Source organism: Choristoneura fumiferana, chromosome 11 (genome assembly GCF_025370935.1).
Source record: "Choristoneura fumiferana chromosome 11, NRCan_CFum_1, whole genome shotgun sequence".
In the NCBI taxonomy this organism is placed as follows: Eukaryota; Metazoa; Arthropoda; class Insecta; order Lepidoptera; family Tortricidae; genus Choristoneura; species Choristoneura fumiferana.
The window spans coordinates 4,808,131-4,822,421 of NC_133482.1; the positions used below are offsets into that span (position 1 = coordinate 4,808,131).

The window sequence follows — 14,291 nt, forward strand, 5'->3', positions numbered from 1 at the left end:
TTTATCTACGGTAAAATAAGATAGGCTGGTCTTTTCCTCTCTAGTTGATATACCTGCTAGCTCTCTATTTTTTTGAACAAAATCATTCCAATGATCTTCCAATGTCTCTTTTCTTGTTCTCACATACCCTCTTGTTAACTTATCTTTGCCGGTTTTTTTGAAATTTATCTGAGCCTTTTTTATGATCTCAAAAGTATTATCTTGTTGTGCTACTAATTCCAAAATTCGTTCTGACATATTGATTTGCTATATGTTTAATTAAACTGAATGCACTAAGTCCGTAGAAATAAAACGAAAAAACACAAGTCCAATTTGAAACAAAATTTTCTAAGTCCACTGAATAAATTCGCGAATCAATCACAAGTCTATAGAATGAATTATTGAAAAATTACAAGTCCCACTAGAAGCCAAATTTTTTTAAGTCTATAGAATAAATCCACGAAACAATCACAAGTCCATAGAATAAGTTCTTAAAATTTTACAAGTCTTTTTTTAACGAAACTTTTCTAAGTCTATAGAATAAATCACTGCACAAATCACAAGTCCATACTATAAGATTTTAAAATTTTACAAGTCCCTAGGATACGTTACCAAGTCCTGTTTGCACTTTAACTACTTAACACTTAAGTCTATTTTTGCACTTCACCTCTTAAGTCACTTAGTTCACTTTTTACACTTCACTTAATGCCTAAAAAATCCGTTCGACTGGACCACTTTTTTGTACACTATTATACGGGTAGAAATGAAAAACACTCACTGCTGCTAACTTAAAACTCGATTTAATTTGAAATCATGCGCAAGTTATATCGAAACAGTATTGAACAAACATTACTTAGTTTATTTAAGGGTCAGCGCCATCTATCGGATGCTTAGTTAAACTTTCGCTAATACATTGATGATATTGATCGTAACACTAGCTTTTAGCTTTATCCGCGTCTTCGATTCTGTGAAGAAAAACATGGCAACCTCATCCCATGTGAATTTCACAAAATTTCATTAGGAATATGTCTGCCAAATGTCAAGTCTCTAGCTTCAGTGATTTTAGCCGTGCGTTGTCTGTCAGCCAGTCATGTTACTCTTTTATACATAAACAGAAGATAGATTGTAGAAATGTAGACGGAACGAGCTAATTATTAAATACTCCATTTTTGATTACCAAACATACAAGTTTCATCTAATTTAAAAACGTTTTGATAACATTCCTATGGCATTGTGTCACCATCCCTTGCAGCAAACTCTCCAACACACATAAAAGATGAAACTACATGATGCGAAAGAGACACGGCTTATGATTTTTTTTTATTATTTTAAACGGATACGGATTGGTCTCTAATGGACGCTGGAATACAATGTCGACTGTAAATTTATTTTCTAAGGGTTGACATTGTATTTCAGAATTGATCGGGGTTGACACACTATTGCATAACAGCGTCCCTATCTCACTTGATGTAAGTGCAGATGCATGATGTAGCTTCCACATTCGCTTCCATTTCTATTTTCACCGTTGTTCGCTTCTATCTGACAGCTTACAACTATTACAGATAACGCTCCTCCGACGCAACTTGCTGCGGCTACTAGGCGTAGGAGAGTTCAGCGCGGCGGCGGAGTGGCACGACCCGTGCGCCACGTGCGTACTCAGCGAGGTCATCTGCAAGGTGTGCAACCTGTGCCGGGACCTCGACCTGTGCCGCGAGACTAACGTCAACACCGACGGCGACGTGTGAGTACCGTTTCCCGCGCAGTCACGCCACGACATTTAAGAATAAATAACAGTCTAGTATAGTACCCGGCTGTTCACCTATACACACCTATTTACCTATATATTATAGAGGTAAAACTCCTAGGATAAAACCTGAAAAAAAAAAACAGTTTATCCTGTAAGAACGCGTGGAGTATTAAGCTTTTTTTTTTATTCGACTGGATGGCAAACGAGCAAGTGGGTCTCCTGATGGTAAGAGATCACCACCGCCCAAAAACATTTGCAACACCAGGGGTAATGCAGATGCGTTGCCAACCTAGAGACCTAAGATGGGATACCTCAAGTGCCAGTAATTTCACCGGCTGTCTTACTCTCCACGCCGAAACACAACAGTGCAAGCACTGCTGCTTCACGACAGGATTAACGAGCAAGATGGTGGTAGCAATCCGGGCGTACCTTGCACAAGGTCCTACCACCTGCAAAGCTGAAATTAATATTAAATATTCAGGTTTGCTATCCCTTGAAATTGCCGAGGAATCAAACCTTATACTTCCAGTTATCCTAGAAACTTTTGAAATTTGGTATGAAGATGGCTCTTAGATCACAACCAATAAGAGCCTGAAAAAAATTTTTGTCTGCCTGTCTTTATCCGTAACCACCTAAAATTACCTCACACTGTGATCGTTTTGCTTACGAGAGTGGCTCTGCTAACACTATATTCGTAGATACTACAAATTTGTACGAAACTTGGTGCTACGCTAGCTGGTGCGCGGGTGCACGGAACGGGCGCACGCCTGCGGGCGCAAGTACAGTTAAATCCGTCGACGCGCGCAGTTAGCGCTGCATTTTAGGGTTCCGTACCCAAAGGGTGCCAACGGAACCCGATTACTGAGACTCCGCTGTAACAGGGCTCTTATCTCTTGAATCGTAATAGTTAAACACTTGAAATTTTCACAGATTACCTATGTATGTATTACTGGTGGCCGCTATAAACTACAAATTATACTAAAAACAATAAAATAAATATTTAAGGTGGGCTCCCATACAACAAACTTGAATTTTTGTGCCGTTTTTTGCTAATGTCTAATGTTGTATAGATAATGGTACGGAACCCTTCGTGCGCGAGTCCGAATCGCACTTGGCCGGTTTTTTTTCACCCGCTCCGTGCAAACGTCAGCTAGCGTAGGTCCTTATGGTGTTAGTATCCTGTCCGCAGTCCGGTGTGCGTGTGCCAGTGCGGCGCGCCGTACGACAGCCAGGAGCTGGAGTGGCGGCTCACGGAGGCCATGAATCGGCGCGCCATGGCCTATACTCTGCAGGACCTCATCTGCGCGCGCTGCCACCAGGTCAGGCACTATTTTATATACCCACCAGTAGTAATAGAAAAAAAAAACAACTATAAAATAGGAAAACTAATTAATCTATATGTATAAGTGTGTGAGGAAAACAATTTGTCAATGAACTGCTCAACCCTTTTCTTAGCAAGTTGAAATAAGTTTAGGTACTAGATTCAAGCCTCGTTGGATTCTTGTAGAGTTTAGTTGATCTAAAATTATGTGTTAAAGATACAATACCAAGAAAAGGGCTTTTCCTAGTTTCGCACGGCGAAGCTTTTCAATTGATACGTCTTCTTCCAAATACATCCATACAGTATGTATGGATTATACTATACTTACTAATATAATAAATGCGAAAGTGTGTTTGTGTGTATGTTTGTCCGTCTTTCACGTCGAAACGGAGCTACAGATCGACGTGATTTTTGGCATAGAGATAGTTTATGGGCCAGAGAGTGACATAGGCTACTTTTTATCCCGAAAATATGCCCAGTTCCCGAGGGAACAGCGCGCGATAGCCGAATTCTACGCGGGCGAAGCCGCGGGAAAAAGTTAGTATTTTATAAATGAATCCCCACCGTAAACTGAAAAGGACTTTACATTTAAATCTTTTATTTTTCTAATACTTGGTAGAAGGTTCCTATGGTAAAAAATGCGTAGATTTTTTTCCTAAATCTTGTAAAAATGCCACAAATAGGACTTATCACGTTAAACGTACGAATAATATTTACCTCGACGTTTCGACCACATTACAGCCGTGGTCATGAGTAGACTGAAGTGTGGGGTGTCAAGCGTGCCTAGCAGCGCGAGTTCCTTGAACTACCCGCATTTGCTCACAAATAGTACCGGCACTCGTATCTCAAACTACCCGCACTTGGTCATTTTTATTTGTCACCACATTACACCGATGCACAACACTAACAACGTCCGAACGACATCGAGGTAAATATTATTCGTGTGTTTGTGGTGTGTTAAGCGTGATAAGTCCTGTTTGTGGTATTTTGACGAAAAAAATAAAATAAAATCACGAAAGAGGAGTGTTTCACCACCTAGTGATTAATTTTAATTGACGGATAAATGTGATGTCTCCGTCTATTCAAACAAAACAAACAGAGACAGCATCACATTTATCCGTCAAATAAATTTTATTATGGATGGTAAAACAGAGGGTTAATCTTGTAAAAATCAAGTAAGTAGTTTAGTTAGTCGTATCATTGCTACGAGTAGAACGTGAACAATATTCTAATATTATTTTTCAATACTGGTTGGCTTTATTCTACCTACCTACCTGCTAATGGTTTCGCATATTATACCAATACTTGTATTTTGTCAAGAAACGTCGGTAATCATCTTAATATATTTCCACATGAAGCTACAAGATTTACAAATAAATATTCATTTAATTTCATTTCAAGTCTTTAAAAATGTTTACTGCGAATGGCGACATCAATTAATTTCAATTTAGCCATTTTCAATGCTAGTTGGTTAAGTGGGCTCTAATAATTTGTAACATTCTATTGCCATCAATAAACATGTACTGTCTCTACGATCGAGTGCAAATTGGACATCATTAAGCAAGGAGGCTCCAACCCACAAACTAGTTGATTTTGGTTCCGATAAACAGTAGTTCCAGGTCTAACAAAAGTAAATTAAAGAACAATTTGCTAGCGAGTTGGATTCTTCTTGTTATTGTTGTTGTACATGTGCAATTATATTTAGTACTTGTATTTCAGTTAATTGTATTAAGTGTGTCACATCCCATTGTACCCCTAGGTACCATCAGCCAAATATGTGGTCTACCACCCTAAAGTTGATAATCGTTTGCATATCAATAGACATGTCAACACAACATGTAAACAATAATCAACTTCCAACTTTTTTGTTTTTGTCAACCGGTCACTTTTGGTTAGCAACCACTACTGCCAATGTCTCCTGACAGCAGCAAAAGTGTATATTGTGTTAGACCAGTTTATAAGAAACAGTTTCTAAATGTTATGTTGGATGCCGTGAAGTGCTTGTTGCATACCTAAAATAGACATACACAGACATTGAGACAATACAAAATATTTAGACAGTACAAAACATTAAGACAATATAGGTTGGATCCAAGGGAGAGACAAAACAATAATGCCAATAGACATGTCTGACAACTTGAAAGTTCAACTTTAGCTACATATTCATTTGATACAAACTTGTTTAAAAATTGATAGACCACTTATTTGGCTGATGATACATAACACTTTAAAAGTTGACTGGTCCTCAATTAAAGGACTGTTCTGAGCAGTATCAATAAATCACATTTAATATTTGTACAGGTGAAGCGTGACAACTTATCAACAGTCTGTGACTGTGCCGGAGACTTCAGCCTGCTCATGCCAGTCAAGGAGGTGCTCACTCAACTGGAGACATTCAAGTCTATCGCAGAATACTACAAGATGCCACTGCTACTAGAACAAATTGATTTTCATCTGAATAACATGTGATATAGCTTTAAGTAATAATAAAATTGTTTTACTCTTTTTACTTCTGCTTTTATTTTGCAATGGGTGATGGTGATAAGGCATGGAATATTTACACAATAATTTTTTATTACATTATAATTAGAAACCATTACATAATTAACAAATTTTAATATTACACTTAGTATAGGATTAGAGGGTACTCCTTTCATCACTTGGCGTTTGTCCCAAACCTTTGGCTACCTCACTAATGCACACCCATTGGCCATCATTGCCTTCTCGCCACAGACTGACTTTGTTGTCACCGCCTGAAATGGCAAGAATGTTACCAGTCAAAGACCAGCTTACACTCCAGACAACATCATCAAAGGTGTTCAGTATTGTGGGTGTCCAGGATATGTTGTCATCACTGGTCCAGATGACAACTCTTTTATCCTGGGAGCAGCTGGCAATGACAGAGCGCTGCAATCCAAGTGATGGTGCCCAAGCCACATCTCGCACCCAGTCCATGTGCATTTCCAGGCGGTTCTCTTCAACCCATTGGTCCCCTTGCTCTCTCCATATCTAAAACAAACCAATGTTATCAATTCCACTAATATTATAGGTAAATGCAAAAGTTTGTTAGTCTGTTTGTTTGTTTGCATGGACAAGTGGCCCATTACCCAAAAGTGCCCATGGCCCCTTACAGGTTGAGATGGCCCTGTTTATCAGGCTATTTTTTATCTAGTCACCATGCATAGATTTCAAAGAATTAATTAAGTTATAGATAAGAGCTACATAACATATCCAGCAGATGTACAAAACAGACTCCATAGGTAACAAACAGGTAATGCCCACCAACCTTGATCAGGTTATCGCATCCTCCAGAGACGATTCTCTTAGGAGCGTCCTTATTATTAAGCGGGTCCAAGTTGAGCTCGGCGGAGATGGCGGGGCACCAGCTGATGCAGTTGACGCCGATGGCATGCGCGCCGGAGATCTTCTTCACGTCCCAGTTGCCGTCCTGCGTGTAAGTGAGCACGGATAAAGAACCGTCTGAGCTGCAGCACGCAAGCGCCAACCCGTACTCCGCCGGCGCCCACGCCACTGAATTCACCGAGCTCTCGTGACCAGCATACTCATGTAATTTCGTCCATTCTCCGGTTTCCTTCCATATAATTACTTTCCTGTCGTAAGAACACGAAGCCAACAGGTTTCCAAACTTCGGGTGAGCCCACGCCACTTGCCACACGGGACCGAAGTGGCCCTTTAGATCAGCTGCGAGTGTTTGGGTACCGCTTTTGATGTCATAGATCTTCACAGAGTTATCCGACGAACACGTGGCCAGTCTCAACCCATAGTAATCGAGTTCAGCGTCATGTATCATGTCCTCATGACCGGTATCAATAGTATTTAATACAGTTATCATTTTGTTAAAATTTTCACAATTTTTTTTGGAATAAAGTACGGCACAAACAGCAAATTAGCGAGCGGGCTGTCAAAAAAGTTGACGTGGAATGTAATGCTACTATAGCTAAATAGTTTTCGATGTAGCAACATTGTTTTTTTATTTTTCACGGCATTTACCGGTTTATATTATACTACATTATTATTTATTCAGATTAGCAACACTCGCTCAAAGTGTCATTTGATTGTCAAGTTCAAGTTGTAATTTTTCAGATTCAGAACTTAAAATAGTTGGAAAATATCTATACGAAAATTTACAGAAATTATGATAGCTTGTTACTTTGTAAAGTAACAGAACAGAATGGCTGCAACCGACGGCGGATATATAGACAGTTTAAGCAGCCTGTTACAGCAGGATTACCGCGGTGTAAATGTACGTAAATAGGTCAAAGATTATCAAAATAAACGACAATTTGTTATCCACATAACGAATACCTGTTGTTTGCAGATAGCAGTTTATGCACTAGCCACTGCAGGCCTAGCCGTATCGATTCACAAGATCCGCCCGGTAAATATAGATATCTCGTCATAGTTCTTTATTTATACCTTCATTACATAACTATGATGTTTTATGTGATCAGGTTAGCAAGTTTTCGAAAGCGAGTCAAGTTCCGGAGCACTTCATCAGGCGCCACGAGCCGCTGCGAGGGCAGTTCGCGGGCGTGCAGCACTCGCCCGTGCGCGTGCTGGTGCAGCACCGCGCGCCGCTCTACCTGCCCCTGTGGCACTCCAGCAAACCGCCGCTGCCAGTCAAGGTCGCGCTCCGGCGCCGCTCTATGAATGACTATAAAGCGTGACTTTGACACACTTGAGACACTGCCAAGATAAAAAAAAACATTACCTAACTTTTTTTGCAGCTGTGGGGTGTTGACATTGTGAGTGGGAATGCTGTCAACTGGCTGGAGTGTGTGGCGCGAGGGCAGCAGGTGACCCTGAAGCCCATCGCCAGGGACAAAGATAGCCTGGTTTCTACAGTGCTGTTGCATTTACCACAAGAAAAGGTGTATTTACCTTTATATTTCCTATAAACTAGATAAGTCTCTGTGTATATACCTGTTTGCTGTGTGTTGGTGTGCAATAAAGAGTTATTGTATTGTATGCAAAAAGGAGCAAAGCAATCCTCAAATCTTATACAACTGAAACACAACAGAAGCATGCATATTCCCAAAAATATGTTCATTTTCATAGTACATGTATGTGTACTAATAAGGTCATAATTATCTATGACTTATTTGAAAAGTCTTATCCTGAAACCAGTTAGAGAGGAGGTAGTTTATTATGTGTATGTGGTGGATTTAATGACCTTATTAACTATGCAGACTATCCTTTACATATAGTTATTGTTTTTACTGACAACTATCCTCAAATACAAAGCATGACTGTAGTATTTAACCTCCTCTTAGACATGTCCTATTTGTATAGATGACTTTGTTCTTTCATTTTCAGACTAAAAAAGTGGAAACTTTAGATATTGGGCAGAAACTTGTAGAACTTGGCTTTGCTAAAGCCTCAGTGCCATTAAAGATCCAGAAGAACACCATTGAGTCTAAACTAGCACCAGTTTTGTTGTCAGCAGAACAGCATGCAAAGAATTACCGCAATGGCATCTGGTCAGATAGTTTGCCTCCTCTCCCTGTATATGTTGTGTACTGGAGGAAAGGATCGCAGTTACTAGCAGGGCTGGTTTTACTGACAGTTAGTAAACTGGTTGATTTGGTGAAGCTTGCTTCAAGAAGTGCCTTTGTTGGAGTGAAGTACCTGGCTTTGAGGCCACTGAGATCTCGCAAGCCAGTGCAAGCGTCATGAAGCATTTATAAACTCTTTATTTAAATTCTGGTTTTATAAAATACCAAAAGGTTTACATTCATGTAACTTATTGGTGATTCAATGAACTAGTTCTTCCAATTTTTTTTTTAACATTTAATTGTACATGTTACAATTGTCTTTTGTATATATTGTTGGCAATAAAATTACTAACTAAATGAAATTTGTTTTGGCTTAATTCTTGTACTTTGGTATAAGCATCACAAACAGATCTAATAATGATTAAGATGAAAATTAAGGGTTAGGAGTTTTTAGAAACTGATATATTATATAAAGGAAATTTATCATCCATGCATTCAGCTTCATGTAACTTTCGGAAAGTTTTTGATGATTTGGATTCCATATATTGTCTTAAATTTAGAGAAACTTTCGGAAATCCCATCCTTATTAATGTTATAAATGAAAACCGGTTTGTTTGCTTCGCAATAATAATAGGATACCTTTCATCCCGAAAATGAATTGTTCGCGAGGGACAATAAGTAAATAGGTATTTTAATAAAAGCATTCTAATTCGATTCTTGGAAGCTGCTGAAATCGATCTGAAATGAAGTTTCTTTACTGTTAATGGGGTCTGTTAATAATGTAAAACAAATTTGTGTAAAAAAGCACTGTTTATTCAAATTAAATAGTATATATTACATTAAAATATATATCTTAATTAAAATAGCAAATGGAAAAGTACAACTAAATAAAACTATTGAAATAATATCTTTTAAAACTCGTTTTTGTAATTATAAACAACACCTTAAAATTTTGCCCTATAAAAATAAACTGTCACATCAGAAGTAAACAAAATGTACAGCTAATTTCCGACAAAAATACTGCTTTTGATTAAAAAAAGTAATTATGACCTCTGGATATAAAAATACAAAACGCAAGTCTGATCCCGTGTGAAGTTAGCGCACCAGGTTTAAAAAAGTGAATGTCGAAAAATATAGTCGAGGTGGGTTTCGTTCACGGTCACAGTGATGTTAATAAATTCGATTTTTCAGCAGCAAACGGTCAGTCTACGATATTATTGCTATCAATGCTCTCGACATGCTAACAATCTTGAAGGTCGCGAATGTTTGTGTCGGGGAGCCGTTGATTTACGATATGACGTTTTAGCATGCAAAGTTGAATGAGGACTCAACCAAGCGCGTTTGCTTCGCTATGTTGGTAAGAACTGAAAAATACGTGAAGTGTGATGGTGCGAGGCGGGGACCGGCGTGGGGTCGTCAGAGGATGGAGCAGCGCGACAGCCAGGAGGCCGGCTTGCGTTGCATGTCGCTGGCTTTGATCGGGTGCGCGCCGCTGCGGGACGGAGGGTTGCTCGCCTCCTGCACAACAACACACCATTAGTACAATTATACACGTTGATAAAACAGCCGCCATTAAATAGGGTGTAGATACACTACCAAATAAAATCAAGTAAGTTTTGATTTTTGAACCAATTGACGAACTTTTTCAGAGCTGTCGAATCACGATTCTCCCATAAATTTTGTATAGCAATAACTTAGCTATGACGTCACTTCTTCGCCCACTCAATCGACTAAGGCTCGCTACACATAATAAGCGGGCCGATAAAGCCAATCCGAAGCAATTACTGCACTTTTTCGGTATATCCATTGTAGTGCGGCAAAGTCAAACGGTTTTTTCCCCCGAACAATCCATCCATCTACATATATTCGACTTTACCGCCTGGCTGTGCCGCTTATGGGTTTAGCAACTCGTAACTTTTTGTTTCAAAGAGAGTAAATTCAAAAGCTCAGTCAGGGTAAAAAAAAAAAGTGTTTATAAATAGAGACATCTTGGAATTATTGTTTTATGGTGTGAACTACCCATTGGCTATAAGCGGCCGCAACTAATACGGTATTTGACAAGTGTTGTATTTACCATAATTATCCTGTATATTAATATAAAATAAAAATAGAGATATACAGATAATGTTTAGCGAAGAGAAAAAGTAATTCGCTTGGAAAAAGGATTCATAGCGATTTATTGATTTTTTTTTGAAATATCTTGTCTCTTTCTAAAACGCTTTTCTCTATGCAGCAAGTATGACACTACTTGCATGTGACGTCACATGCAAGTAAGTCTTTCTGTCTAATCTTGACATTCAAACCTTTATAACTCTGTTATATTTAAAGACAGCTTAAAAATTGTTTTGCTGTTCCATAACATGCATTGTCAAGCATTTATTTATAAAATGAATAAAAAATAGTCAAATACCGTATTGCCTCCGTCGTCGCAGTGGCAACCGGTGCGGTGGCGAAGTCAAGTGGTTGCCATTATGGCTAACTCACATTGGTACAGAAGACGTATTGTCAAACGCACGCGCGTGTTCGCGGTCGCATTAACCATCTGTTTATACCCTCTTATATCCGCTTGACGGAAAGAAGAAAGGGTTGTGACTCCGAATACGTTTGACAATGTGAGATTAAAGCATGTCTTGGACGCGGCATTGAGACGCCTGGTTTGCATCATACCTTTGTGCCAATAATAACATGGGAGACCATAAAATGCTACCTTCGCTTAATATTGCTAGTGGATGCTCTGTTTTACTATCTACATAGTATGGCAATGAAAAATGACTAAAATTTCATGGCTAGACAACTGAATAAAATGATTCAACTCTAAACATAAACATTGGCAGACTGGTTTTATAAATAAATAAATTCACAAACAAAAAATACGGGCTACCTGTATGGGTATAGGAAAAAACTTAAGCAGAGCTATACAGCCGACAATGAAGATAAAAGCTTTAAAAACGGTACTTTCTGGTAATCAGAGCTACTGCAAAGCTACTGACGCATTTTTTATCAGCGCCTTATCATGCAGGACTCTGTGCATTGAAACAAAACCAAACTAACATGAGTCATTTTTAACGGGACTTCCATCTGCTACTTATTTTCAGTTATTAATATCTGGATAAAAATAGATAAGTATAAGCTTTTGAATATTTTTGAATTCATGAGAATTACTGTGGAGCACCTTAATGGTTTTTTTTTAGCTCATTCAAAGTCAAAGTCAAAGTCTAAGTCAAAATATTATCAAATATCAATATAATAAATAATATCATATCTTTATTCAATTTAGGCTATAACAAGCACTTATGAATGTCAAAAAAAATCTACCACCGGTTCGGAAAAACCTCTGTTGGGAAGAATCCGGCAAGAAACTCAACAAGGTATATTTTTTTTAAACATAATTACAATATTATTAAATTTACATTTGATCAAGAAAGCTGTTTTAGGTAGGTATTTAGTTTGAACAAGGAAACTAAACTTAGGCTTTGGACCACTACATCTGCCATATCTATTGTGCTACAAAAGTTTATGATTATGATGAAAAAGGATGTTAATTTCATTGTTTTGTGACATGCTGCAGACAGCATTTGAAACTCTGTAGCCTTGCCAGATATGTACTACTCAATGATTCTCAATTAAATTGCTAATATTGTGTCTTTGTCAATGTGATGATACAATTCGATAGTATCGATGGAGCTAATTTCAAGAATTGAATTGAATTGATGATACAATTGTTAATAGAATGTAGTCAGTCACTCCAGTAGTAATAAACTGTTTGATGCATGTTACATAATGCATAAACACATGATGATCTTGTGATACATACAATCACACAACAAGCCAAGCCATGCCTTGTCAAGATATGATTAATGATTGATAAGATAGGTAACTCAAAACAGAACTGTACTTTACAAAGAAATTACACAAAAACCCATTCATGGGAAAGTTGTATTGATAAATGAATCTAGATTAGGGGTTATACATAAATTATGTCAAACATTGTGACAAAAAGAGGGAGGTGGGCTGAAAATGGTCAAAATTGGTGTGACATAATTTATGGATGGCCCTTTAATTGGAATGACATGAATGACCTATAATTTTACTGTTATCATAATAATAATATAACACCAACACTAAGGAAAAAAACACAACATTCTATCCATTTACCTTCTGTTTTCAAGACAGCCATGAAACAAAAAAGTTCAGTTAAAACTATGACATTAAAAATCTGTTAGTAAGTAAACAAATACACAGACAGACTTTATTAATAAAATTATCTGTGTAGGATTACTCTATAAAAGGATTCCTGCTTTCATATTTTGAACAATGAAATAAATCTTGTTAATTAACAGATCTGCTTATGATCAGCAATAAGTTAACATATGTAGCCCAATTTTTTAATATTTTTCAAGATATCCTATTTTACTATTTTATGACTTATAGATATGATATCCTATTTAACTAAATATTGTTGACTCCAAGAGTTGTTATTATGTTAATAGAACATACCTGTTTCTTTTCCATTTTGGCTTTGATGTCCCTCGCCAGTGTATAGAATGCTGATTCCACATTTAATGAATCTTTTGCTGATGTCTCTACAAATTTGATCTGATATTCTACAGCTAACTGTTCACCTCGCTCCTTTGAAACCTGTTTACCAAAATTATGTTAATGTATGATTAACTGATATTAAATAAATAATAATACTTTATCATGTGGGTCAATACTTAATTTTAGATATAATGACTAATTTTCTACCAAAAACAAGCAAGCTTCTAGCAAGGGTCTTATTCAAAACTAAAAGAATTAGTAAATCAAAGACACAACATATAAAAAATGTTAATACCATTCTCTTAGCATCTAGATCACACTTATTGCCCAGGATCATTTTCTCCACATCAGCACTGGCATTTTCCTCTATGTTTCTTATCCAATTTTTTATATTTTCAAAACTTTTCTCATTTGTAACATCATAAACAAGCATTATGCCCATTGAGCCACGATAATAGGCGGTTGTGATTGTACGGAATCGTTCTTGGCCTGCAGTGTCCCTGGAATCAAAGCAACATTGTAGATTTTGTTCACAATCATACAAAGGATATTATTTGGCAATCTATACCAACCATATTTGTAACTTTACTTTTTTCCCGTCAAGGTCTATTGTCCGAATTTTAAAGTCGATACCTGAAAATTACAACCAGAAATTAAATTGGAGAGTACTAATTAAAATTAGTGTGTATGATGTCATGAACAGTTCATTCATTAATTCGATAAGGGTTTCGTTTATCGCGTAGCCGCACCCAGTTCGATGTTCCACGCTGCCACAAAAAATCACAAAGAACGAGAAAACAAAAAGCCCTCATCACTGACAAATTACATGGGAAAAAACGAACAAGTTATCTGACAATAACCTTTGGTGCCTACACTACACTGAACACTTACCAATCGTCGATATGAATGAGATATTGAAAGCATCTTCTGAAAATCTAAATAAAATAGATGTTTTACCCACTCCCGAGTCACCTATCAAAAGTAATTTAAATAAGTAATCGTAAGTTTTTGCCATTTTTACAACAAAGTTAATATAGAATACACATATCCTTTCATTAGCATTTTTGAGTAATAGCTAGTGATGTGTCACTCACTTTGCTATAGATAAGGTTACTGTCTTCGTCTTATGTGCCACATAGTTACGATTACGGTTATGCGCAACACTAGTCTCTATTGATCGTTATGTTTG

At 37.5% G+C, this 14,291-nt stretch overlaps 4 protein-coding genes across 4 annotated transcripts; 2 read left to right on the top strand and 2 right to left on the bottom strand.

Moving 5' to 3' along the window:
* Window positions 1-1,349: 1,349 nt before the first annotated feature.
* On the top strand, window positions 1,350-5,556 carry LOC141432971 (DNA polymerase epsilon catalytic subunit 1-like). Its single transcript, XM_074094809.1, has 4 exons — window positions 1,350-1,358; window positions 1,542-1,720; window positions 2,916-3,045; window positions 5,349-5,556. The coding sequence occupies exons 1-4, from the start codon at window positions 1,350-1,352 to the stop codon at window positions 5,514-5,516; spliced, it is 486 nt and encodes a 161-aa protein (XP_073950910.1). The 3' UTR covers window positions 5,517-5,556.
* Window positions 5,557-5,601: 45 nt separating this feature from the next.
* Window positions 5,602-7,003, bottom strand: LOC141432539 (protein SEC13 homolog). The gene is made up of 2 exons (XM_074094148.1): window positions 6,334-7,003; window positions 5,602-6,056 (listed from the first exon to the last, which is right to left on the bottom strand). The coding sequence occupies exons 1-2, from the start codon at window positions 6,898-6,900 to the stop codon at window positions 5,685-5,687; spliced, it is 939 nt and encodes a 312-aa protein (XP_073950249.1). The 5' UTR covers window positions 6,901-7,003; the 3' UTR covers window positions 5,602-5,684.
* A 94-nt stretch (window positions 7,004-7,097) lies between these two features.
* Window positions 7,098-8,925, top strand: LOC141432541 (protein C3orf33 homolog). Its single transcript, XM_074094149.1, has 5 exons — window positions 7,098-7,311; window positions 7,387-7,446; window positions 7,520-7,693; window positions 7,796-7,939; window positions 8,385-8,925. The coding sequence occupies exons 1-5, from the start codon at window positions 7,240-7,242 to the stop codon at window positions 8,742-8,744; spliced, it is 810 nt and encodes a 269-aa protein (XP_073950250.1). The 5' UTR covers window positions 7,098-7,239; the 3' UTR covers window positions 8,745-8,925.
* Window positions 8,926-9,361: 436 nt separating this feature from the next.
* Window positions 9,362-14,196, bottom strand: LOC141432542 (ras-related protein Rab-8A-like). The gene is made up of 5 exons (XM_074094150.1): window positions 13,994-14,196; window positions 13,675-13,735; window positions 13,398-13,602; window positions 13,061-13,201; window positions 9,362-10,081 (listed from the first exon to the last, which is right to left on the bottom strand). The coding sequence occupies exons 1-5, from the start codon at window positions 14,115-14,117 to the stop codon at window positions 9,980-9,982; spliced, it is 633 nt and encodes a 210-aa protein (XP_073950251.1). The 5' UTR covers window positions 14,118-14,196; the 3' UTR covers window positions 9,362-9,979.
* Between the last annotated feature and the right edge of the window lie 95 nt (window positions 14,197-14,291).